Source organism: Rhinoderma darwinii, chromosome 11, assembly GCF_050947455.1.
Source record: "Rhinoderma darwinii isolate aRhiDar2 chromosome 11, aRhiDar2.hap1, whole genome shotgun sequence".
NCBI classification, from domain to species: domain Eukaryota; kingdom Metazoa; phylum Chordata; class Amphibia; order Anura; family Rhinodermatidae; genus Rhinoderma; species Rhinoderma darwinii.
In genome coordinates this window covers 30,551,135-30,575,780 of record NC_134697.1, presented here as the reverse complement: position 1 = coordinate 30,575,780, position 24,646 = coordinate 30,551,135, and the positions used below count along the sequence as shown (strand labels likewise).

General features: G+C 43.3%; 1 protein-coding gene across 2 annotated transcripts in view; it reads right to left on the bottom strand.

Annotated features, from left to right (window-relative positions):
- The window catches only part of LOC142664197 (uncharacterized), a 32,287-nt gene extending 9,267 nt beyond the window's left edge, over positions 1–23,020 (bottom strand). For both annotated transcript variants that reach the window (XM_075843240.1, XM_075843241.1), the window contains exons 1-6: positions 22,684–23,020; positions 4,309–4,384; positions 2,904–3,035; positions 2,698–2,821; positions 964–1,024; positions 821–867 (exon numbers count right to left, since the gene is read on the bottom strand). In XM_075843240.1, coding sequence (XP_075699355.1) covers positions 821–867; positions 964–1,024; positions 2,698–2,821; positions 2,904–3,035; positions 4,309–4,384; positions 22,684–22,712 — 469 coding nt within the window. In that variant the 5' untranslated portion in view covers positions 22,713–23,020. The remainder of the gene's footprint in view (positions 1–820; positions 868–963; positions 1,025–2,697; positions 2,822–2,903; positions 3,036–4,308; positions 4,385–22,683) is intronic.
- Between the last annotated feature and the right edge of the window lie 1,626 nt (positions 23,021–24,646).

Genomic DNA, 24,646 nt, shown 5'->3' with positions numbered 1-24,646 from the left:
AGCAGGGGGACCTTGCGGGCACTGCAGGATTTTAATCCATTACGGCGTAATGTGTTACCAATGGTTTTCTTAGTGACTGTGGTCCCAGCTGCCTTGAGATCATTAACAAGTTCCCCCCGTGTAGTTTTCGGCTGAGCTCTCACCTTCCTCAGGATCAAGGATACCCCATGAGGTGAGATTTTGCATGGAGCCCCAGATCGATGTCGCTTGACAGTCATTTTGTATGTCTTCCATTTTCTTACTATTGCACCAACAGTTGTCTCCTTCTCACCCAGCGTCTTACTTATGGTTTTGTAGCCCATTCCAGCCTTGTGCAGGTCTATGATCTTGTCCCTGACATCCTTAGAAAGCTCTTTGGTCTTGCCCATGTTGTAGAGGTTAGAGTCAGACTGATTAATTGAGTCTGTGGACAGGAGTCTTTTATACAGGTGACCATGTAAGACAGCTGTCTATAATGCAGGCACCAAGTTGATTTGGAGCGTGTAACTGGTCTGGAGGAGGCTGAACTCTTAATGGTTGGTAGGGGATCAAATACTTATTTCTCTGTGCACAATGCAAATAAATATATATAATTTTGACTGTGATTTTCAGTTTTTTTTTTTAATATAATCTATCTCTCACTGGTAAAATTAACCTAGCCTAAAAATTCTAGACTGTTCATGACTTTCACAGTGGGCAAACTTACAAAATCAGCAAGGGATCAAATACTTATTTCCTTCACTGTATATATATATATATATATATATATATATATATATATACACATATACACACACACACACACACACACACACACACACACACACATCTGTAGACTTACCAGATAACGCATGTAATGGTCTCCATCCATCAACATCAATTAGGTACCTAGTTGTGACAAGGGGGAAATAGTATTGAGATATGAAGTACAAGAGTAAACTAGAAAGCTAAACACATCTGCCAAGACCAGCGCATTTACCTTACCTGCATATCAGATAACCTGTCCTGTTTATTCCAGTTGTGCAGTGAACACCAATGAGTCGATCTATGGGGGGAGTGTAAAAAAAAGAAAGGAAAAAAAAAAGTGATTTAGAGGTGATTCTGATAAACAGAACAGGGCAGAAGCTAGCCATTAATATTCCTTGTTGTTACCCTCTGAGGAACATTCGGAATGGATTATAGACGTCCTGATTTATATTAAGTAACCAGAAGCTCCCAAAGTCTTGCAGGTGATATTTTGGCACCCAATAAAAAAAAATAAAAAAAAGACAAACCTCTCATCACTTCTTAGGGCTCGTGCACATGACCGTGTTTTTCTTCAGTGTGTGATCTGCATTATTTGTGGATCGCACACTGACCCATTCATTTGTATGGGGCCATGTACACATCAGTGTTTGCGGATCCGTTGTTCCCGTCAGAAAGTTATAGAACAGGTCCTATCCCTATCCGTTTTTGCGGACTCGTGCCGCATTTAAAGTCTACGGGTCCACAAAAAAAAAAAAGACAGCACATGGAAGCCAGCTGTGTGCGGTCTACATTTTTGCGGTATACGTTGCTACAAAACACGATCACGTTACCTTCCTATGGGTGCGAACCGCGAAATGCGGATTACACAGGGAAACAACACGGCCATAATATTCAGACATACGGAATGGTAGCAGAAGCAAATCGGGGGACATTACAGACACAAATACGGACGCTGGGGTCTGTAATTTATGGCCTGATCAATGGCAGGAGACGTGTGCATGAGGCCCAAGGGTTATAGCATATTGATCGGCGCTCATTTGCTGATGTTGAGTGTGTGGAATAACGATCGTTAATATGATTGTTCATCCCCATACATTATGCATCTTGGTGGCAGCACATCTCTCCACGTACACGGGTAAGCAGGTCGTCGACAAACTCGAATTCTTTCGGCCGCGTAAAAGATGCGATCAGTCAATAAAAGAGCGTTTGCTTGTTTGATCACTGGGCAATCATTGGGTCAGAGCGTTCGTATAAGCGCTCATTCAGCCCATCGTTTATCCGTGTAAAATAGTCCGTGTTCCGGTATGCTTCTGTAAAGACTTTATCAGAACAGTTTTCCTTTAAATGCATCAGTACAGTACACAATTGTTTCCTGATAACTAATCATTTATTCATCTAGATACACTTTCGTCCACCCCCTTATCCCCTCTTCCATGCTGGAGACCAGCAACGGCCTCCACTACAAAACGCAGAGGGTGGACATGCTGGTGGCGTAATAACAGTATACAATATCAGTACTTCTCAGGGAAACTAGGTGATCGTGCTACAGGCTTATACAGGCACTTCATTAGAGCTCCCTAATAAATAATTCCACTGGGAAACTGGTTTTTACTGGAGTCTCACTTTACCGAGTCTTCTCCTTGCACAATTCAGTCTGTTCTTACCGGCCCTCTACCTTATCGCGCACACAATACACTACAGCTCCAGGGGCAGCGCATCCGTTACAGCCACAGGTCAGATGACATCTCTGCGAAGCGCGCTGCAAATTAACCCCCTGATGGACCAGATTCTGAAGCAATAGTGACAACTACACTTCATTAGGACGGTCATTGACGTATCACGATATACTGCTGCAGCTAGAGATGAATTATTTTGCAAATGACCAAGACATCACTGTGAACCAGAACATGCTTCTTCCAGTTCATGCTTATCCAAAAGATGCAAATGGTCTAAAAAAATAAAAAATCTTACCATTGTCTGAATTAGCAGCCAAAAATTTCCATACAACCCTCTTGAATTGGTGAATAGTGGCATCATCTGGAATTTTGAGTCCTGCCGTGTGCAGTTTCACATACAGAATGCTTTTCGGCAAATCCTTTTACGAAAAAGCGAACATACATTATCACAGAACAGTTCCTGAAATTGTGTTCCATTGATACGGAAATAACTTCTCTTACCTTAGTGGTGTAGTAACGTTCAGTGTTAGTTAAGTCTATGATCAATCCCAGCTCTTCATTTTGGGAGCGGATTGCGGTAACCAAATCTTTAGGGGTAAACTTCTGGTTCTGTGTTACACGCTGATTAGTGACCTGTAAGGAAGACATGCGACATGTATGAACTACTCCCCACATGCCGAAAGTGCACTAACTGAACAAATTATATATTAAAAAGGCACCATACGTACCATATGCATCACATAAGCTATAACTGCCCCCCCCCATCCCAGCATATATATTCAGCTTTTCCAAATGTGCAGAGGGTCAGATTAATACACAGCATACAGGTGCTTTTTCCACTGCACTTTTTTTCTTTCTTTCTTTATTTTTAAGGCCGTAATGCTGCGGACATATATTTTCCTGTTAGGCTCCTTTCACACTACTGTTATAGTATGTTTAGGACTTTAGAAAGCTGCAGGTGTTTTTAAACACAAAAAAGAAACCTCGTCTGTAAACACGGAAGGGGTTAACGCTTGCTAGTAGGGTTGTCACGATACCAGAATTTTGACTTCGATACCGATACTTTGTGTAGCATTGCGATTCTCGATACCAAAACGATACTTTGCCAATAAAAAAAAAAGCTCTTCCATTTTCTGATGTGACGCACGTGGTGTGATGAATTTTGTACCTCACATGAATAGTAATTAACCCCCCCATGTTAATTACTATTAATGGGTGAGGAACATGATGGGGTTAATTACTATTAATGTGAGGCACATGGAGGTATTAAATTCATCACACCTCGTGCCTCACACTAATAAGTGAAAGAAAGAAAGTAGTAAGACATTTAAAAAAAAAAAAAAAAACTATAAAATTGGTGTCAGCGTAATCGCAATGACCCGCAAAATAAAGTTAACTTATTATTTATCATGCACGGTGAATGGCGTAAAAATAAATCCCAAAGATCAATGGCAAAATTGCTGTTTTTTTTATTTTTGTTTATCCAATACATTATAAGTACCCCAAAAAAAGGAGAAAGTGTGGAGGAATTGCCAATAGCAATTAATCATATGCCAGCCCTTATTTTTCAGAGGCCCTTTGTAGAATGAAAGCAGCGAATTGATTAGCTGCTATGGGCCCCATTGACTTTTTCTAGTGGCCAACAATATAAAACGAACCAACAGAAATCTGACAGTGGTTGTGGAGAAAATGCTAGTGCACCCGCATCTCTCCATGCCCAATTTCAGATCGGGCAGGAGATTGGCATTGGAGGCACACTAAGCACCAGCATATGAGGCGCAGAGGCACCTGGGATTTCTCCAACCACGAGGGAACTGCTCCCAGTTTTTTCCGTTACTTTTTAATTCTACCTCACAATTAACATAATTACACAAACTACTAGCACTCTTCAGTCACATGTTCTTACCCCTTTCAGTGGTACTTTAAAGGCAATGAATCGAGACCCTGGAACCCGTTGTCCAATTGCTGTCAAAGAGCGCCATCTGCAGAAGAAAATCAGCGAATTCAGTATTGCAACTTTGTTTGTACTTTTCAGCTTCAAACGTGAAGCACAGAATACTTTATACTATTTTGGGTAACTTAAATATACTTAACTTTAGGTAAGTTATTTAGTGCAGTTTCTTTTTATAATAAATCAAATAAACATGATAACTACCCTCAATATTACATGACTTCCATTGATTAACAAAACTAAAATGTAGGCTTATCTCCATTATTGAGAAGATTCTTGAATACATGTAATATTAGTTTGTTATCCATCAACCCCAAAAATGTTTTCCCTAGAGGCACATTGGACAGTCCCTTTTGTTTCAAGGGTCCCTGACAATATGTCATCTCTGAACAGCTCAATAAATGTCTAACCCAATGGAAACGATAAAAGACTAACCAACAGGTCATATGCCATATCTCGCAAGTCAAGTCCATTTGGCAGGAGGTAAAAGGAGTGATTCCTAAAACTATACTTGCTAAACTTTTATTTACTTAAATCAGTGCAAATAAGCAAGGCTTTTCCAAAAATGAAGAACCAGCTGACTATTCCTGCTGAAGATCCATAGTAAAAAACTGGGCTCCAAACTGGAAGCACATCATGGGCAAGCAGTGATCAATGCCAAACAAACATCGGCAGGAATGAGTGGTGTGAAGCTACCGCCACTGGAAACATACTTTCTGGATGACAGACAAAGCCAACAATCTTTCTAGCGCCACCTATAGGTAGCTACCCTGTACATCAATGTCCAACCCATTAAAGAGACCTCATGACTAGGGACATCAGTTAACCCAGGGGCATCTGTAGACACCACTATTTCAGAGTATTAGCTCCTCATCAGTACAGAATAAGGTACTAGTTGGCTGGGTGAGATGCCTTAGATGCAGCTCTTGGAAGGTACTGGTTCTCATTCACCAGCTGGTGTAGGGAGTCTTATAGACAATGCTCTACACCAGCTGGATCTACCCAAGGGAAAACAGTACTTCCCAAGAGCTGAATCAGTCAAGTTCCATATTTAGTTAGCCTAAATACAGCCACTGTCTCCCCGAGTTCATAAACCTCTGCCACCATCTTTATTTCCATTATCTTCCTAAAAAAAAAGGAGTACATTATTGCTACCAGCCTTTTCTACTATAGACTGATAACCGTCAACATCCCATCCCATACTGAAGCTAGACTAGATGTAGGAAAGGAACCAGAGCAATATTAGACAGTAGGAGACACTGTTGAAAAATAATAATACCAACCACAACAGAGCTCCATTATCTACTATGTATATAACAGAAGCAATAAAGAAAAAGTTTATATATTTTTTGAAATTATTGGGCAATATTCTTGAGAAAAACTATGAACCCCCTTACTAAAATGTATGGGAAGTATTAACGAATGAGTAGTATTTTTAAAGGGGTTTTTCAATCCGAAGAAATTGATGGCCTATCCTGGGGATAGGTCATCAATATCTCATCGGGCAGGGTCTGACTCCTGGCACCCCCTCCAATCAGCTGTTTTTAAGGGGCTGCAGCTCTCGTACGAGCACTTTTCCCTTAATTTCCTTTACTGCTTCCACACTGTGAATCGCCGACACACTTGTAGTGGAAGTTCACAGTATTACAGACGTCTGCCATTCACTGCAATGTAATACCATGAACCACCGCTACAAGTGTGTTGGTAATTCAGTGTGAGCAGTAAAGGAAATTAAGGGGAAGAAGCGCCCGTACGAGAGCTGCAGCCCCTTCAAAATAGCTGATCGGAAGGGTGACAGGAGTTGGACCCCAGCCGATGAGATATTGATGACCTATCCTGAGGATAGGCCATCAATATCCTTGGACTGGAAAAACCCCTTTAAGAGCAATCAAGACTTTTTCAAAATGTGGGAGACTTTTTTTTTTTAGAAAGATCTTTTAATAGTCATCAGGCTTTTCACTGGTGTGTTCATGATCTCTGTATGTATTCATCCAACTCGTTGCTGGTCGTCCTCTTCGTCTTTTCCCCTTATCTCAGCATAGCTGCCTTTTCCATTGAGCTGGGTCTTTCCTTCCTTTTAGTTGAACAGATTATACCTACAATTTTCTCTGTGAGATTATTAGATCATAAGTCGTTACCTGCGTAGCTATTCCTTATCTGCATAATGTTCCTACTTCATTTTTACCCATGTAAATAAAGAGCAACACAATTCTTATCTTCGTTCTTTCATCTTTGCTTTAGCAAGGGCAGGTTTTTACTACAATGTTTTGATTTTATCATCAGAGCTTTGTCATTTATGAAGTTATGCTATCCACTGTTTAGATCACCGACTTTTCCATAGTAATCTATTTCTGTATGAGTAATGTATCTTTCTTCCAGAAGAAAAAAACAAACAAAACAAAAACGGTCTCTCTTGTGCCACCTATAGGTAGCTACCACGTGAAGTCAGCGTCTAACTTATAAAAGGAGCCCCGAAACATGACTAGGAATATCAGCCAAACCAAACACCTAATTGTTGACAGCTGCTTTGGAGTTCTTGCTCCTCCGCAGCAGAGTAGGGATCAGGTTGGCTGGGTGAGATGCTTTTGATGCAGCTCTCGGTGTACGTGCCAACTATGCTTAGCTACCCTTTTAGTCAATGTCCAATCCATTGAAGGGGTTGTCCGGAAAGGTCAAAATATGGGCTGGAGCGACACAGGATTTAACAGTGAAATTATGCTTCTTTAATTATTTATTACGCTGCAGAAATACAAGGCACATATGCCACATGGGACCGCACCCGAAGGCCTCATGCACACGGTCGTAGCCTTGTGCACGGTCCAGGATTATGGCACAGATGGTGGCGGAGTGTCATCCGCAGACCGTCCGCAATCACGGACTGTGCACACAGGCTATGTGCTTTTATTTTAATGGGACCGGACCACAATTGCAGACCATAAAATTACTCGTCCTGAGTTCTTACGGTAACCAATTGGTCTATTATTCATGTGACAGTCATCGGTGCATTACACATAGGGATCAAGGCTTCCTACCTTTACAAAGAGCTTTCAAGGAAACCCCGGGTCCCACATGATGCATATAAACTCAAAAGTTCTATTTATACATTTGCTGCACAGAGTTAGGGCTTGTTCACACCTATGTTGGAAGCGGTTAGGGGCCTCTGTCGCAGATCTGGCCAAGATTACCGCAGACAATAGCGCAGCCTGCTGCGCTGTTTCCGGTAAAATTACAGACACCCCGACAGACCCGGTGTCCATTGTGCAACGGAACCGTTGCTTCCTTTATTCCATTGTTCTGCTCCTCTGATGGAGCAGACCAACAGAACACACGGACGCAGGTGTAAACATAGCCTTAAAGGAAACGTATTACCTTTTTTTTTTTAATAATTAAAACCAAAATAGTGAAACATTCTTTATTTGTAGTCAAATTGTATGTTTTTTTAAATTCTATTTTCTGTACATGATTTTGGGGGTGGATATCTTGAATGAACAGCTGCTCTGTTCCGTTAACAGCATTCAGAGATTTGGTTTACAGCTGCCACATGGACCATGGGGAACCTGTAGACTTGAGATGTTCATGGACTTCTATGGGAGAGTCTTCTAGGCATGCTGTGACCCGTGCAGAGGTCATTGTGCAGAAAGAGATAGGAGCTCTGTCCATTGCCTATTATTAATGATGGATCCTGAACACATATACATACATGTTACCGGTCATTGCAATCCTGCCTGTGATAAGGAGATAACTGCAGAGAAGTGATCTCTACAGAACAGGAAGGGTCAGTCATACGCATGTATGTATGTATGTATGTATGTATGTATGTATGTATGTATGTATGTATGTATGTATGACCAACCTTTTCTGCTCTTCTCTGGAGTACAGCCTCCCAATACTTGGGAGTCCCAGAAGTGGAACCCCCCACATATACTGCAGATATGTCATAAATGCCTCATTTGGGAAAAGCCCCTTGTGAGTGAAACAATCTCACAATGTGACCCTGGCACCAGAAATGGTTGTGAAAATCCTCCATATTCCTTTGCATAAAATGTAAGGCACAGAGGTACAGTATCAGCCTATAGCAAGCTATTGGAACAACAGTACATGGATCAGTACAACATGAGGCCTAAGGGCTCATGCACACAACCTTTTTATTCAGTGTCCTATCCGGTTCTTTTTGTGGATAGTTTACTGAACCATTTATTTCTACGGGGCCATGCACACATTCTATTTTTTTTGCATATCCGTGTGTCCGTTCCTCATATTTTGAACAGGTCCTATAATTGTCCGTAATTTCGGTCCCTCTCATCAATTCTAGTAAGGGTCCGCAAGAAAAAAAAAAACAGATAGCACACGGAAGCCTCTAGATCCACGTTTGTGGTCCGCAAAACGAATACGGTTGTGCGAATGATGCCCAGAGGTAAAATTGAATTAGCACATCTACACGCTTGTTGTCAGAAGGAAAAAAAAAAAAAAAAAAAAAAGTTTATTCAATGGATTTCACAGCATTGTCAAAATGTACTAAAATAACGGAAAACAATAAAGCATAGTAAAAGGCGCTCTAAGCAGTGCTGTACAGCAGCATATTTTTAAGATATTCTCTATTAACACAAGTCTTCTATGGATTAATCTCCGAAAAATGTCACAGGCGGAACATGGCAAGATAGTTTGTACGTATAAAATCAGATACAAAAAGCCTCAAAGACTTCTATGGGCGCCGCATTACGACTGTACAAAAGCTGCCGAGTTACACTTCTGGCCACATTTTTACATAACAAGTTGGGTAACTTTGCATTACTATTTTTGCACCAATTTTAAATTACGTTTTTTCTATTATTACACATTTGCTGAATTACCTTGGAAACTCGTTTCTAGGTAATATTTTTTTATTTAGTTCTTGGAAGGTACAGATTCTCCTTGCTAAAATGACTTGGGTCAATAGCCAAACCAAAGACATCCATCTGTAGACTGCTCTGTATGGATGAGGAGCAACAACTCCTATAAGGTGGCACTAGAGACAGTTTTCTTCCTTCTGGAGGAGTAATATTTTGCATTTATTTAATAACATGCTTTGGAAAGCCTTGTAAAATGAACACAATTTTCACACCCTCGCCAACTACGACACTATCCTGAGTTTTGGTCATTAGACCCGCAATAACAGCATTATAGGGACTAATGGTGCTGTTAGTTCGGGGCATTAGTTCCGACATCGGGCCGGGATTTATGTCCATAATACTGCCACTAAAACGTGGCTGCATTACAGCCGTCTGAATGAGGCCTAAATCAGGGGAGTTGGACATATTAGATGGTCCCTCAAACTGGCGCCTGAAAGAAGGGAGTGTATATTTTATAGAGGGCAATCTCTGCACCCACTAGTCACCAGTTTTTTACAGATGTGTTATAAAATAAACGGATTACAATTTCCCTTTTATGTATTTTAGCAAGCTGTAAATATATCAGTACAAATCCACATAGGCAAAGTATCTCGACCCGGGAACTGTAGACTATCTGTACAAATGAATATTGGTCGCCATTAGATTATTATTCTCTACTATTCCATTGAAGATGTGTAAGGATGCAGACAGCAAAGACTAGATGTGTCTGGGACTGAAAAAATTAATTTGGCTGGGAAGACCAGCAGCCGCTCCATTTAGGACAACGGAGAGGGTTACAAAGCCAATTATTTATGTTAGAGACAAGTTTTTAATAAAATGTAGCTTCCTTTTTATTAAAGGGGTTCTCCGGGTATTTTTTTGTTGATGCCCTATCTTTAGGATAAACCAAAATCAGATCAGTGGGGGTCCAAATCCCGGAAACCCCACCAATCAGCTTATTGGTGGGGCTGCCCACCAAGTCTGACAACCCCACCAGTCTTATATTGTTTGCTATCCTAAGGAAAGGCCATCAATATAAAAAGGCCGAAGCAGCCCTTTAAAGGGGTTTTACCGTAATCAATATTAATCACAGAATAGGTGATAAATATCTGATCGGTGGGGGTCCGACCACTGATCCAGAGAATGGGCTTACCACGCTGTGAGCCCCATACGAATGGAGTGGTACTGTGCATGCATTTCTATGGGTAAGCCAAATATAGCGCTCAACAGCCTCTTAAAAATGAACAGAGCATGCGCACTCCCACACCATTTATATGGGGCTCATAGGCACGGCAAGGTAAATCTGTTCTCGGGATAGGTGGGGGTCCCAGTGGTTGGATCCCGACCGAACAAACATTTATCACCTACCCTGTGGATAGGTGATGGACATTGATTATGGGAAAACTCCTTTAACGTGGACTTTTTTTTACTGATTTGGACAACCCCATTTGCTATTACAAGTGTGAGTTGCATGAGAAAATTTTAACCGATTCATGCGGTGCTCCAGAACGAATACACGGGACTTACACAGACCTTGCTTTGGCAGCTATAAGACTGGATTCACACACAGCGTAAATATTACACTGTGGAACGCCTACATATCTGCATGTGTTACATGCAGATTTTGTTCGTTGCAGGTATAGCTACAGATTTCGCTCAATGATTTACTCACTCCACGGATTCCAAATGGAATTGCTAAGAATTAGTCTAATTAAAAAGGACAATGGGGCTATTTCCTTGTGCGGATCTACTGCACACCCGCGGCAGTATTCCAAGGGTAAGCCTCGGATACCTGCAGCGAAAAACACATCAAATTTTAATGTGATGTGTGAATGGGGTATAAAGCTTCATCACTGTATAAACGAACAGCTGTAAAACTTTATAATATACTTTGTATTAATTCACCATTTTCAAGATATTTGATTGCTGACGCAGAAACAAATCTGTACATCCCAAGCCCTGCTCTTAGCTGAGAAGTGTAAGGCTGGGTTCACACAGAGTTCTTTGACGAGCTTTTTTACGCGGAAAACGCGCCGCAAAACTGGCCCAAAATGCCTCCCATTGATTTAAAAAAGAAGGGACATGCCCTAACTTCGGGCGTTTACGCATCTGACCTCCTATTGACATCAATGGGAGGCAGAGAATGCGTTTTTTTTATTAAGACTGGAACTGTCTTAATACATGTTCCTCGAAAGTTGTAGAACTTCTCAGTTCTATAGTGATTTAAGTTCTACGAATAAAAAACCCCACAAACTTGAAAACCCCTTGAATGGGCCCCATGCACATGAACGTATTTTTGCGGCCGCAATTCTGCGGGTGAATTGCAGCCCCATTCATTCCAATGGGCCCATGCACACGACTGTGGTTTCCGCGGTCCGTGCATTACCCGGGAGCCTGGACAGGTCTTATTACGGCCACATTTTGCGGTCCAGGCTCATTGAAATGAATGCACACTGCAATTTGCATGGCCCGTGATTTGAGGGCAGCCGCGGGTGACACTCCGCGGCCATCCGAGCCGCATATCACGGCACGTGCACGCCACTACGGTCATGTACATGAGACCTTAAATTGTACCTACAGGGATTGCTGTAAGATTTCACTTTGCAATCTCGTTTATTACTTTTAATTTCTTTCTGAGATTTTGTACAGACATCTGTGCTGCACACTCCGAACAATTTGCTGAAAACCATCAGGGAGAGAGCTGCAAACCTGGTTTTCTAGGCATTCGTAACAAATAAAACACCTCAGAAGAGGCTTGTACTTCAGCTCGTCAGCTTCTCTAAAGACATGCCCCGCCATAACATTAGTTGTGTAGGTCCCCCTTATGCCACTAAAATAGCTCTGATGTGTCAAGACCTGTGAAGGTGTCCTGTGGTTTCTGACACCAAGACGTTAGCAGAAGATCCTTTAAGTCCTAAAAGTTGTGAGGTTCAGCTTCTATGGGTCAGACTTGTTTTTCGAATTGAGATCTGAAGTCAACATCTTGAACTCTTTTTCATGTTCCTAAAACCATTCCTGAACAATTTTTGCAGTGTGGCAGGGTACATTATTCTGCTGAAAGAGGCCACTGCTATTAGGAAATACAGTCGTCATGAAGGGCTGTACCTGGTCTATAACAATGTTTATGTAGGTAGTACATGTCACATCCACATGAATGCCAGGACCCAAGGTTTCCCAGCAGAACGTTGCCTAGTTCACACTGCCTCCGCCGGCTTCTCTTCCCATAATGCAACCTGGTGCCATCTCTTCACCAGGTAAACGACGCAGATGAACCCGGCCGTCCACATGATGTGATTGAAAAAGGGATTCATCAGACCACGCCCCTTTTTCATTGCTCCATGGTCCAGCTCTGATGCGTACATGCCCATTGTAGGCACTTTCGACAGTGGACAGGGTTTAGCATGGCAATCTGCCCGGTCTGTGGCTACACAGCGCCAAACCATGCAAGCTGAGATGCTCTGTGTGTTCGGACACCTTTCTACCATAGCCAACCGTAATTTTTCCAGAAATGTGTGTGCTACAGTAGCTCTTCCTCAGGACTGTACTGGGCTAACATTCACTCCCCATGTGCATCAATGAGCTATGGGCTAGCATGACCCTGCTGTTGCTGGTCCACCTCTTGTCCTTCCTTGGAACACTATCGGCAGGTACTAACCACTGCATAACGGGAACACGCCACAAGACCTATTTTGGGATGCTCTGACCCAGTCGTCTAGCCATCACAATTTGGCCCTTGTCAAAGTTGCTGAGATCCTTACACTTGCCCATTTTTCCTGCTTCCCACGCATCAACTTTAAGAACCGATTGTTTACTTGCCATCTAACATATCCCACCCCTCGATAGGCGCCATTGCAACGAGATTATCAAATGTTATTCATTCACCCATCAGCGATTTTAAATGTTATGATCAATCTTTTTAAAGTTTTTGGCCCAAGTCCGCCGACATGAACCCAAGGAAAATGATGTAGAAGCTGATTCAGCGATCAGTTGGGGGTGTCATCAATGGAATCTGAGCTTAAATACCTATATTATAATAATAATCTTACTGGAGCATTTTAAGACAGGAGTTTAAAAATAACATTGGGCCTCATTTATCAAAACTGCCTAAGTGAAAAACTGGCCTTGTTACCCCTAGCATCCAATCACAGTGAAGTTTTCCTTTTTCAAGAGCACTGTAAGAAATAAAAGCCGATCTCTCATTGGCTGCTATAGGTAACAAGGCTAACTTTACTTTTACAGTTTTGATAAATGAGGCCCGATGTGAACATAAAACATACAAAAACAAACACAAGTGTCGTTTATAAGCATTTTATTTAAAACTATACAGATAAATGACACGGTTTAGTTCACAGAAGTCTTCAATGATAAGACATACGTTGGGGTTCTCCTGTAAGCGCAAATGTGCCTAATCAATATCCACAGGATCTACCAAAAGTGGCCGATGGGTGTTTTCGGTCCTACCACCGGGTCCCTCATCTGTCTAGAGAGAGAGAGGGACCCCGATTGGCAAGACAAAGCCGCAGACACATGGGAGCAGTGGCCACACATTTGTAGTGAAGTCTAAGCGCCTTGGATATGCCATAAATGTCTGAAGAGGAAAAACTATCTTTAAACATTTTTGCTGAAAAGGTGGCCATATATTTTATAATATATATATTTATTTTTATTTATTTTTTTAAATGGCCAACAGATGGATGAGAGATCAGTCAGATGGAGTAGGAAAGAGGAGGGGGAAAGAAAATCCCACACTGGCATAAAGTACTATAAAATTACAAACGATGGCCGACTACAGGCCAATAAAACCCGGGACGGCAGAGCAAAATCTCTCATTTGAACAGAATCCTGTGGCCAATAATCAGTGGAAACCATCAAAATAGTCTCAGCATAACACGCTGCAATGAAGCCTTCCTGGAGCTTTTTTGGACTAGATACAGGTCCAGACAACACGGAGTAGACCACCATGGTAATACGGCATGACTAAGATTGCCACATAAGGGATACATGAGGCGGTGTTCACACCTGGTGGTCACATTGCATTCTTTGCTGCGATTTTGGCAGTCGTGGCTAAGCGGCGCTCTTTCGCCCCAATTTTACAAAAACCGCAGCATAAAACTCGATTTGATTACAACATGTGAACACAGAATCCTAACTTTCAAATAACGGCAATATTTGGGGGGTCAGGATGAAAAGTTTTACTTCTTGGTCCTATGTCTAGCTGTGTTCGCGTCACACTGTCAAATAAAGCTTTTTTTGCCGTATCGCAGACATGTGAACACGACCTAAGGGATGGGGACAGCAGAGAGGATGTGTTACCACGGATTGTCACATTGAGGGGGGGGGGGGGGGCTGGAGTCTTTTTGCATTCTACTAAAGGGGTGTGAACATAAGCCATTGCACATTTAATCACCCTCTCCAACCCTCAAATGTTTACTGGCACCTGGATCGCTGAGATTTTGGTCTCTTCAGAATGTAGGAGGTGTTGTACGTCTTCGGCTCAGACTTAGCCCCAAACATGCATATTTAAAAAAAATGTTACGCTTTGACGCAAGGCTGAATGATGGCACTCATGAGTGCAAAGTGCTGGGTGGCAATTTTACAATGTGCCAGGTATCTATTTTCAAAATATATAAAGATATAGGGGGGTATATTATAATTTACGTTTAGAACCCCCTTTAAATAATTTCCACTAATGTCCACAGACCTGTGTTCCCATAATGATGGCTCCTCAATTTGACTGCTTGGCCCCTGGACTCAGCATTATCTTATACATTGATAATATCATGGCAAAGATGAATCAAGTGGGCAAGAGAATCCACTACAAAAGTTTAATATTACACACGTAAGTGTGAACATGACGGTGCAACGGCTGTTGGTTTTTGGCCGTAGTGAACGCTGGAGACGTTTCATCAAGTGTCTGCCAAAATACCCTTCTTACCCTTTACGGAAACCCCAAATCATATTCTATATTCTACACAAAAATGATGAACAGGCAAATGAAACCACGTGGGAGATTGATCATAATTAGTGCGCAGGATTTACCGATATCAACCAATCAGATTGCGGCTTTTTAGGAAAGTGTCTGCACACCTCTACTTTACCTTTGCACTAGTTTTGATTAATCTCCGTAAAGATCTTAAAACAAACTTGCCATCCATCTTTGGCCTTCACTGCTCGCGGACATCCTACAACGCGATTCATTACCACAGAACAAACTACAAATGGCAACGTTCTATCCAACTAGAACACTTGTAGTGGACAACCGTGCCAGCATACATCATGTTTGTAAAACAAAAACCACATAGTGTTAACTTCCTTGAAGAAAATGCAAAACTGCAAAAATGGAACTAGAGGCCCATAAAAGTGGAAGTATACATCACATCGGATGCCGGTCATGCTGGATATCATCGGTTCAGGGCACATAAGCCATTTGCGTCAGAGCTTAGAAACGTGTAAACTTACCTAACACCCATTTCCACGTATGATTTACATACCTTCACGAGACTGGTCAACAATCAGTAAGTAACATACAGTTGGTATCCGCTTCTTCCCCTGATCGGTATCACTATATTGCAAGTGTCTGCATTCATCATACACTTACACATAGGTCAACATATGGGGAAATCACCGGGTCAATTTAAAATCCTTAATATTTGACACAGTCTACAATGGTTACACATGGATCTGCAGAGCATCAAGTAGTCAAACTGGGGAATAGCGTTTTATTACTTCCTGAGCAGTAAATCAAACCGGCCATAGACGCTGAGATAATTTGGCTAATACAATCGATAATAAACAAATACTGATAATCCGTGTCTGTGGTGAGCAATAATCTGATCATTCGGTCAGACTATTGGACATGGTCATTTTTTTCAAGGGGTTGTACAGGATTAGATAAACATGGCTACTTTCTTCTAGAAACACCGCCACACCATGGGTTGTGTCTGGTATTGCAGCTCATTTCTGTTCAAGTGAATAGGGCAAAGTTGCAATACCATACACAACCTGCGGACAAGCGTAGCACTGTTTTTGGAAGAAAACAGCCATGGAATCAATGAGTAAAAAAACCTGCACATGCTTCAATGTAAAATCAGAGGCATATTGAACTACAGTCGTTTCCTATAATAGACATGTACATGGGGCCTCACACAGCTGCATTTGTGGCCCATGGTCCTTAGAACCATCCGTATTACCCACCTAAAAAAATGGGCACAGATCCCAGCAGAAGAAAGGTTTCTCTACTTTTCTGTGATCCATTCCCATTTTCAGCAAGAAATATACAGATAGACCACAGACGGCAACTAGGACTGTTCACATCACGATTTGCCTTTGCGTTCATGTGCGCCGAACGTAAACTATCAACCGGAGCAACTGCACGCCATACATCACCCACAGGCTCCTACGTTAAAGAAACGTATACCGTGTAGAATACATTTCCTTGTGGGGTGCCACTGAACTTAAAGAGGCTCTGTCACCACATTATAAGTGGCCTATATTGTACATGATGTGATCGGCGCTGTATGTAGATTACTGCAGGGTTTTTTTTATTTAGAAAAACGATTTTTGACGCAGTTATGACCTATATTAACTTTATGCTAATGAGTTTATTAATGGACAACTGGGCGTATTTTTTTCTATATGACCAAGTGGGCGTTGTACAGAGGAGTGTATGACGCTGACCAATCAGTGACCAATCAGCGTCATACACTTCTCTCCATTCATTTACACTGCAGATAGCGATATAGCTATATCGTTATGTGTAGCCACATAAACACACTATAACATTACTGCTATGTCCTGACAATGAATATACATTACCTCCAGCCAGGACGGAATGTGTATTCAGAATCCTGACCACTTCTGTAGCATCTCTGTGAGACTACAGCACAGCACAGCGAGATCTCGCTGTAAATGACAGCTTACAGCGTAATCCCGCGAGACTACGCCTGCTATGCTGTAAATCAGAGAAGTGTCAGGATTCTGAGTACACATGACGTCCAGGCTGGTAGTGATGTGTATTCATTATCAGGACACTGCAGTAATATTAGTGTATGTGTATGTGGCTGCACATAACGATATAACTATATCGCTAGTGCTGTGTAAATGAATGGTAGAGAAGTGCATGACGCTGATTGGTCACCGTCATACACTCCTCTGTACAACACCCACTTGGTCAAAAAGTAAAACACGCCGAATAGGGTTTCGATTAACACTAATAAATAACTTTTATTGAATATACAAATAAATAAAAAAGTTGTGACTTAAAATAGTAGATATTTCGTTAATTAATTCAGGTCCCAAGTAAGTGGGATATGCTCGTATTCATGATTCCCACATTGGTGGGTAAGTCAGAAAAAAGTAGCTGTGTAGAGTCATTTAATGCATGCTTATTAAACAGAGAATATTAAACCTCTATCTTTTTTAGGCAGTCTGATGTTATGAAGGTAATGATTATGTGATAACTTATCTTACCAGCCCCTCCCCCACCATTCAGTTAATCGGTACTGTTAGCATTTGCAGCCAGTCTCATAACATAAGGGCTCATTCAAATCTCGTCTGTGTGCGGTGCATAGAAATCACGCACAGCACACGGACCCATTGGTTTCAACGGGGCCGTTCACACATGCAGAAGTTTTCACGCAGCGAGAGTCCGCTGCGTGAAACTCCCTGCATGTCCTATATTGGTTCGTTTTCACGCACCTACGCGCCCATTGAAGTCAGTGGGTGCGTGAAAACCACGCACCGCACACGGATGCACATCTGTGTGCTGTGCGAGATTTACACATCAATTCTGTTTAAAAATAAAATAAAAATGTGCTTTGCGAGTGCGTGAAAAACACAAAGCACAGATGCAATAACGCAATGCAGACGGACTAGATTTACGCGCTTATTTTTATGTGAGGAAATCGGTCATGCTCGTGTGAATGTAGCCTAGGGATCACTATAGAAGATAATCGACTCCTACTATCCCTTCAGCCTGGATTAGGGCATTTTTCAAGGGATAGTAGGAATCCATTATCTTCTATAGCGATACCTGCTCCCACGGCTTATTTTCAGCCTTTTTTCGGGCCGTAAGCGCCCTAAAAACCGCTGAAAATACGGGGGCTCAACACCTCCAAACATCTGCCGATTTATTTCAATGGGAAAAACCGCGTCTTGTTTTCCCACAGGGCGTTTTTTTATGCGGCCGTTTGTAAAAACAGCGCGTAAAAAACGTCCCGTAAAAAGAAGTGCATGTCACTTCTTGAGCAGTTTTTCATGGTCTTAATAGAAAAACAGCTCCAAAAACTGCCGTAAAAAACGCATCAAAAAACGCTTGCTGTTTAGAGAACGGCGCAAAATCAGAGGCAGTTTCCCCTTGAAAAAAGCTCCGTATTTTACAGCCATTTTTTGTTTATCGTGTGAACAATACCCTAACAGTATAGATTAACTAAATGGTGGTGGTGGGGGGGGGGGGGCTGGTAAGATAAGTTATCATATAATCATTACCTGCATAACATCAGACTGCCTAAAAAAAGATAGAGGTTTTATATTCTCTGCATTAACTTTACCTCTACACAGCTACTTTGTCTGACTTACCCACCAATGTGGGAATCGTGAATACGAGCATATCCCAATTACTTGGGACCTGAATTAATTAACTAAATATCTACTATTTTAAGTCACAACTTTGGTTTCTTTTAAAGTATATTCAATAAAAGTTATTTATTAGTATTAATGGAAACCGTATTCCAGTGAAATTATTGTTACCACAGGGTGAATTAACCATTTATGGTATAGAACCACTGATCAATTTAAGTTCACACGTTGCGTAAATACTGCAGATTTTTCCGCAACGTATTTAATTGAGTAAAACCTGCAGCATAAGGCCTGATTCACACGAACGCTGTGCAACTCGGACGTGAAAAACGGCAGTGTTTTTACATCCGAGGTGCATCCGTGCTCAGCGCTGCGGGACGCAATTTCACGCATCCACCATAGTTGAGAGTCTATGGAGGGATGCGTGAAAAGATAAGACATGTCCTATTTTCGCACGGAGCCTTCACACGGTCCGTTGAAATAATGGCTGTGTGAACGGCCACATTGAATTACATAGGTCCGTGGGACGGCCGCTGTTTCATTGGCGTCCCACGGACGTTTAACACGTTTGTATGAATCAGGCCTAATACATTAGAAGCAGAGTGGATGAGATCCGAGAAAATGTAAAGGCATTACTATTTAGCTCAAGTACGTTACAAACGGAGGAAACTATAAAGAAAAACTCCCCGAATTTTTTTTTAGGGTATGTTCAAACAGGGCGTATACAATGCGTATCTACAGCCTGCAGCAAATACCGGCTGAAAAAACGCATCAAATTGTGGTGAGATTTTCCGGTGGAATCTCCGCTGTGGAAAAAAAAAAAAAAAAAAAGTCTATACTTATCCACGGCTATTGCCATAGCGACGCGTCCTGTTTTCTGTGCAGCCGGGCCTCCCAGGGTGACGCTGTGCAGCTTCTGCCTGTTATTGTCTGCAGAAGTCACATGGGATGAAACGTCATTCCAGAATGTCGGACAGCACGAAGAACACAGTGACGCGTCACTATGGTCAGGGCATAACTAGACGTTTTTTGTTTTTTTTATTAAATTTGATCAAAAGTTGTTTTTTTCTTCTGATACAATTTTTTTTTGTGGCGGCATTGCTGCAAAAACGGCAACATTTGCCATGGGTAAAAAAAACGCACTAAATGATGCAATTTTCCCAGCTGAACTTTTTCCGCAGCGTCTGGATGAGATTTGTTCACCTATAATACGCTGCAGATTTTCCACCATTAAATCCATTGTGAAAGGTCTGCAGCTAATCCACCAAGTGAACATATCCTTAAAGGGGTTTTCCAGCAGATAAGAATGGATGGCCTATCCTCAGGATAGGCCATTAATAGCTGATGGGTTGGGGACAGACTCCTGGGACCCCCGCCGATCAGCTGATTTGATGGGGCTGCAGTGCTGAGGATAGGCCATCAATTTTTATCTGCTGGAAAACCCCTTTAAAGAGGATCTGTCACTAGTTTAGTAATGGCCCATCTCCTAGCTAACCTAGTAGGCGTGGTCACACCGATAATACTAGTGAAAATTCTGTCCCAAAACGTTTATTACTTATTAAGTTATGAGGTTTTTTCTAATTATGTAAATGAGAATATACTAGACAAGTGGGCGTCAACGGCAGCGATTCTCCTGAGGTGGAGCACGGTGGCTCAGTGGCTAGCACTGTTGCCTTGCAGCGCTGGAGTTTGTATTTTCTCCCTGTGTTTGCGTAGGTTTCCTCTGGGTACTCCGGTTTCCTCCCACACCCCGAAAACATACCAATAGGGAATTTAGATTGTGAGCCCCAATGGGGACAGTAAAAGAGGACCTCTGTACAGCGCTGTGTAATATGTTGGCGCTATATAAGTAGCCGAAATAAATACGTCTCAGCCTCTGACCTGTCCTATAAGCATGAAGCTGCTTCACACAGAGTAAGACTTAGGCCGGGTTCCCACGTAGCTTAAACGCTGCGGAGTTTCCACAACGGAATTTTGTGCAGAGATTCCGCACCACTTACGGTAGCAGCAAAGTGGACGAGATTTAGAAAATCTCTGCGGAAAAAAACGCAGTGTTGATTTTCCGGTGCGGGTTTTCCCCACTGAATTCAATGGGGATGCAAAACCTGCAACAAAAAACCAAGTGTTGCGACTTTTGCGGTGTAATCACAGCATTTACAGTGCAACAATCACGACTCTAGAAAAAAACTAAAAAAAATCATACTTACCCAGAACACCCTGCTTCCTGCAATCCGGCCTCCCGCTGCAGTGTCACATGGCCTGCAACGTCATCCAGGGAGGTCGGAGCGGACGTCAGGGGAGGGAGGGTGTAAGTATGAACGGCCTTCTTCCGCCGCAGATGTTCAGTTTGAAAAACCGCATCACGATGTAGTGCGATTTTTCGGACGGAAAGTACTGCGGGTTCTAGGTCGTGATTTTTAAGCAGTGTATCTGCCCCGTGGGAACCCGGCCTAAAGCTGGAGGGAAGGGGGGGGGGGGGGGGGGGGGGGGGGGGGGGGGGAAATCGCTTCAAATAGCCATATCTCGGGCTGTGGACCATCTAGGACAGCGGTTCTGGTGGGTTATGAAAGATGAGATTCTAAATTGCAGTTCTTGCTGTGAAACAACCAGAGATATCACCAGTTGAATACACAGTCAGGAATGGAAGCTGTATACTATATGATCACGCTGTGTTGCTGGGCAGGGCACGTTTTTAGTTGCTTTTTTGCTGCATAACGCAAGCTTGCCGTCAATGTGAAAACATAAGATCACCCTACAAACACGCCGCCGTTTATTAGATGGCTTTTCTGGCTCAGTGGTGTTTTTCAAAGATCGCAGCGAGCCCGGCTCTGACATCTTCTGCACCCTTTAGAGGCCTTTTTCTCCTATAAACCTCCATAGCTTTTTTGCCTCTTTGAAGTGTCAATGTGTGTTGAGTTTTTAGGACGGTTTTTCAGAAAAAAAATAAAGCATGTGTTGAACCACACGATCTGCAACGAATGGCACAAAAAAATGCACGCATGAATTTTTTGGGCAATAAAAATGCCACACAAAACGTATGTGCGAAGGAAGCCTAAGGGTATGTGCACACACACACTAATTACGTCCGCAATTGACGGACGTATTTCGGCCGCAAGTACCGGACCGTACACACTGCAGGGAGCCGGGCTCCTAGCATCATACTTATGTACGATGCTAGGAGTCCCTGCCTCTCCGTGGAACTACTGTCCCGTACTGAAAACATGATTACAGTACGGGACAGTTGTCCGGCAGCGAGGCAGGGACTCCTAGCACCGTATATAACTATATAGGGCTCCCTGCAGTGTGTACGGTCCGGGACTTGCGGCCAAAATACGTCCGTCAATTACGGACGTAATTAGTGTGTGTGCACATACCCTAAGTGTAGCTGAATACTTTTTTCAGTACAGAATACCACCCTGAAAGTGCGGCAAAAGGACCCTTTGCCATACATCAGGTAAATCAGACAGTGTATGCAAAACGTAATGTGAACAGAGACTAGACATGGCAGCTCTTTACAGCGAGCTCACCCCATTATATGGAAAGTGATATATATCAATACCGGGACATTATAGATTATCAGGATTATCGCTTATCGTTCGTACTGACCAAATTCTCAGCGCATCATACCGCCATTACTGAGGTCATACTTACCTTTAGATAAAGATACCTACCTTGTGGGGAGACCAGCTCCCCCCACACTGACAGCTCAGATCACATACAAGTGCATGCTGAGACCTGTAGTTCTACAGGTCGACTAAATAGCCCGATTACATTGGCCCGATACAAATCACCCTGATATCCGGCAATCTAAAGCCATGAGCCTTGAAGCCGGATGAGCTAATCAGCAGATCAATGTGTAACGTCATGGCGGACTGGCCATACTCACCTCTCCGGGATGCTGTTCTTCTTCACCATGGTAACAAAAGATCGCGCTTGCGGGAGCCTCAACCTCCCCCGTCGGTTTATATCGGGTGCGAAATGGACGACGATTATGTCCTGCCAACGCGCATTAACCAGCGTAGGCTACTGCGTAGTTGTCCCCTGATCCCTAACGACAAACACAGGCCTCAGGGCAAGCGGAAGAATATGGGCAATATGGAAGAAAATGATCCTGACTGGAATTATTAGAAGCGACCAACAGCTATGGGCGCACTGACCGGCCGCGGCATGCAGCTGCTCAGGGAAGACGGAGAACTAGGCCTTCCGATGACGTCATGGATACAGAGGCGCGCGGGTATCAACTACGCATGCGTACTTAAACATCGTACGTGTTTAGCGTAAGACAAAACACTGCGCCGATGTGATACGGCTATTGGGACTATTTTAAACTAATCCAGACCAAAAAGACTTCTAATTTCTTAGGAAACGAAGGACATGATCTTGTTTTATATAAACTCAGAGGAGGAGTTTTATCAACTCAATTATGCCAAATATATGAAGGTCTCAAACCATGTTGTTTATGTCAGTAAAAGGTGGAGGGGGACTTCATTTTACCATACTGATAAATATACCACCATTAGGAGAGATGCTCCGTGCTCTGCTGTACAGGCTATGTGTGGTGCGGTACGTGCGGAGCCATTCTCCCCTAGAAGCGACGCTATGGAGCATGCCACAAATTTTTGTTGGAAAAATAAAACCTCTATGACATTGGTGCAGTTAGAGGCCCCGTGCACTAGAATTGGAGTCCTATTACATCACCGTGCGAAACAGAGCCCACCTTACACGTTTACATCCATGGGATATGCCATAAATGTTGGATTGATGTGAGTCCCCATTCTGGGACCTGCACCTTTCTCAAGAACATCAATGGTCACCCGACCCCTGTCATGTCTGGCGCGGAATGAATACAGCGGTGGCCAGGTGCAATTTTTCCTATGGGAGTTGCAGAAACAGCCGAGTAAGCCGTAACTCCCTTCTAAATCAATGGATGCCAGCGGCTGCCTCACAGGCGGGTTGGGTGACCCCGTTCTTGAGATATGTGCTGGGACCTGCATCTATCATACATATATGGCTTATCCTGTGGACAGGGGCGTAACTAGGAAAGACTGGGCCCCATAGCAAACTTTTGACTGGGGCCCCCCTCCCCCGGGTGTCACACAACCCACCCCCCCTTGTAGATAGTGCCTTTTTTACAAACCCCCTTTTGATAACGCCATACAGCCCCCTGTAGATAACGCCATACAGCCCCCTTTGTAGATATCTACAGAGGGGGATGTATGGCGTTATCTACGGGGGGGGCTGTATGGCGTTATCTTCGGGGGGACTGTATGACGTTCCCTACAGAGGGGGCCTGTATGGCGTTCCCTACAGGGGGGCCTGTATGGCGTTCCCTACAGGGGGGGACTGTATGGCGTTCCCTACAGGGGGGGACTGTATGGCGTTCCCTACAGGGGGGGACTGTATGGCGTTCCCTACAGGGGGGGACTGTATGGCGTTCCCTACAGGGGGGGGCTGTACGGCGCTATCTACAGGGGGGGCTGTGTGGCGCTATCTACAGGGGGGCTGTATAGCGCTATCTACAGAGGGGGCTGTATGGCGTTATCTACAGAGGGGGCTGTATGGCGTTATCTAGAGGGGGGACTGTATGGCGTTATCTATGGGGGGGGCTGTCTGGCGTTATCTACAGGGGGGACTGTATGGTGTTACCTACAGGGAGTCTGTATGGCGTTCCCTACAAGGGGGGTCTGTAGGGAACGCCATACAGCCCCCCTGTAGGGAACGCCATACAGCCCCCGCCTGTAGGGAACGCCATACAGCCCCCCCTGTAGGGAACGCCATACAGCGTCGTCGTCCCCCTGTAGGGAACGCCATACAGCGTCCCCCCCTGTAGGGAACGCCATACAGCATCG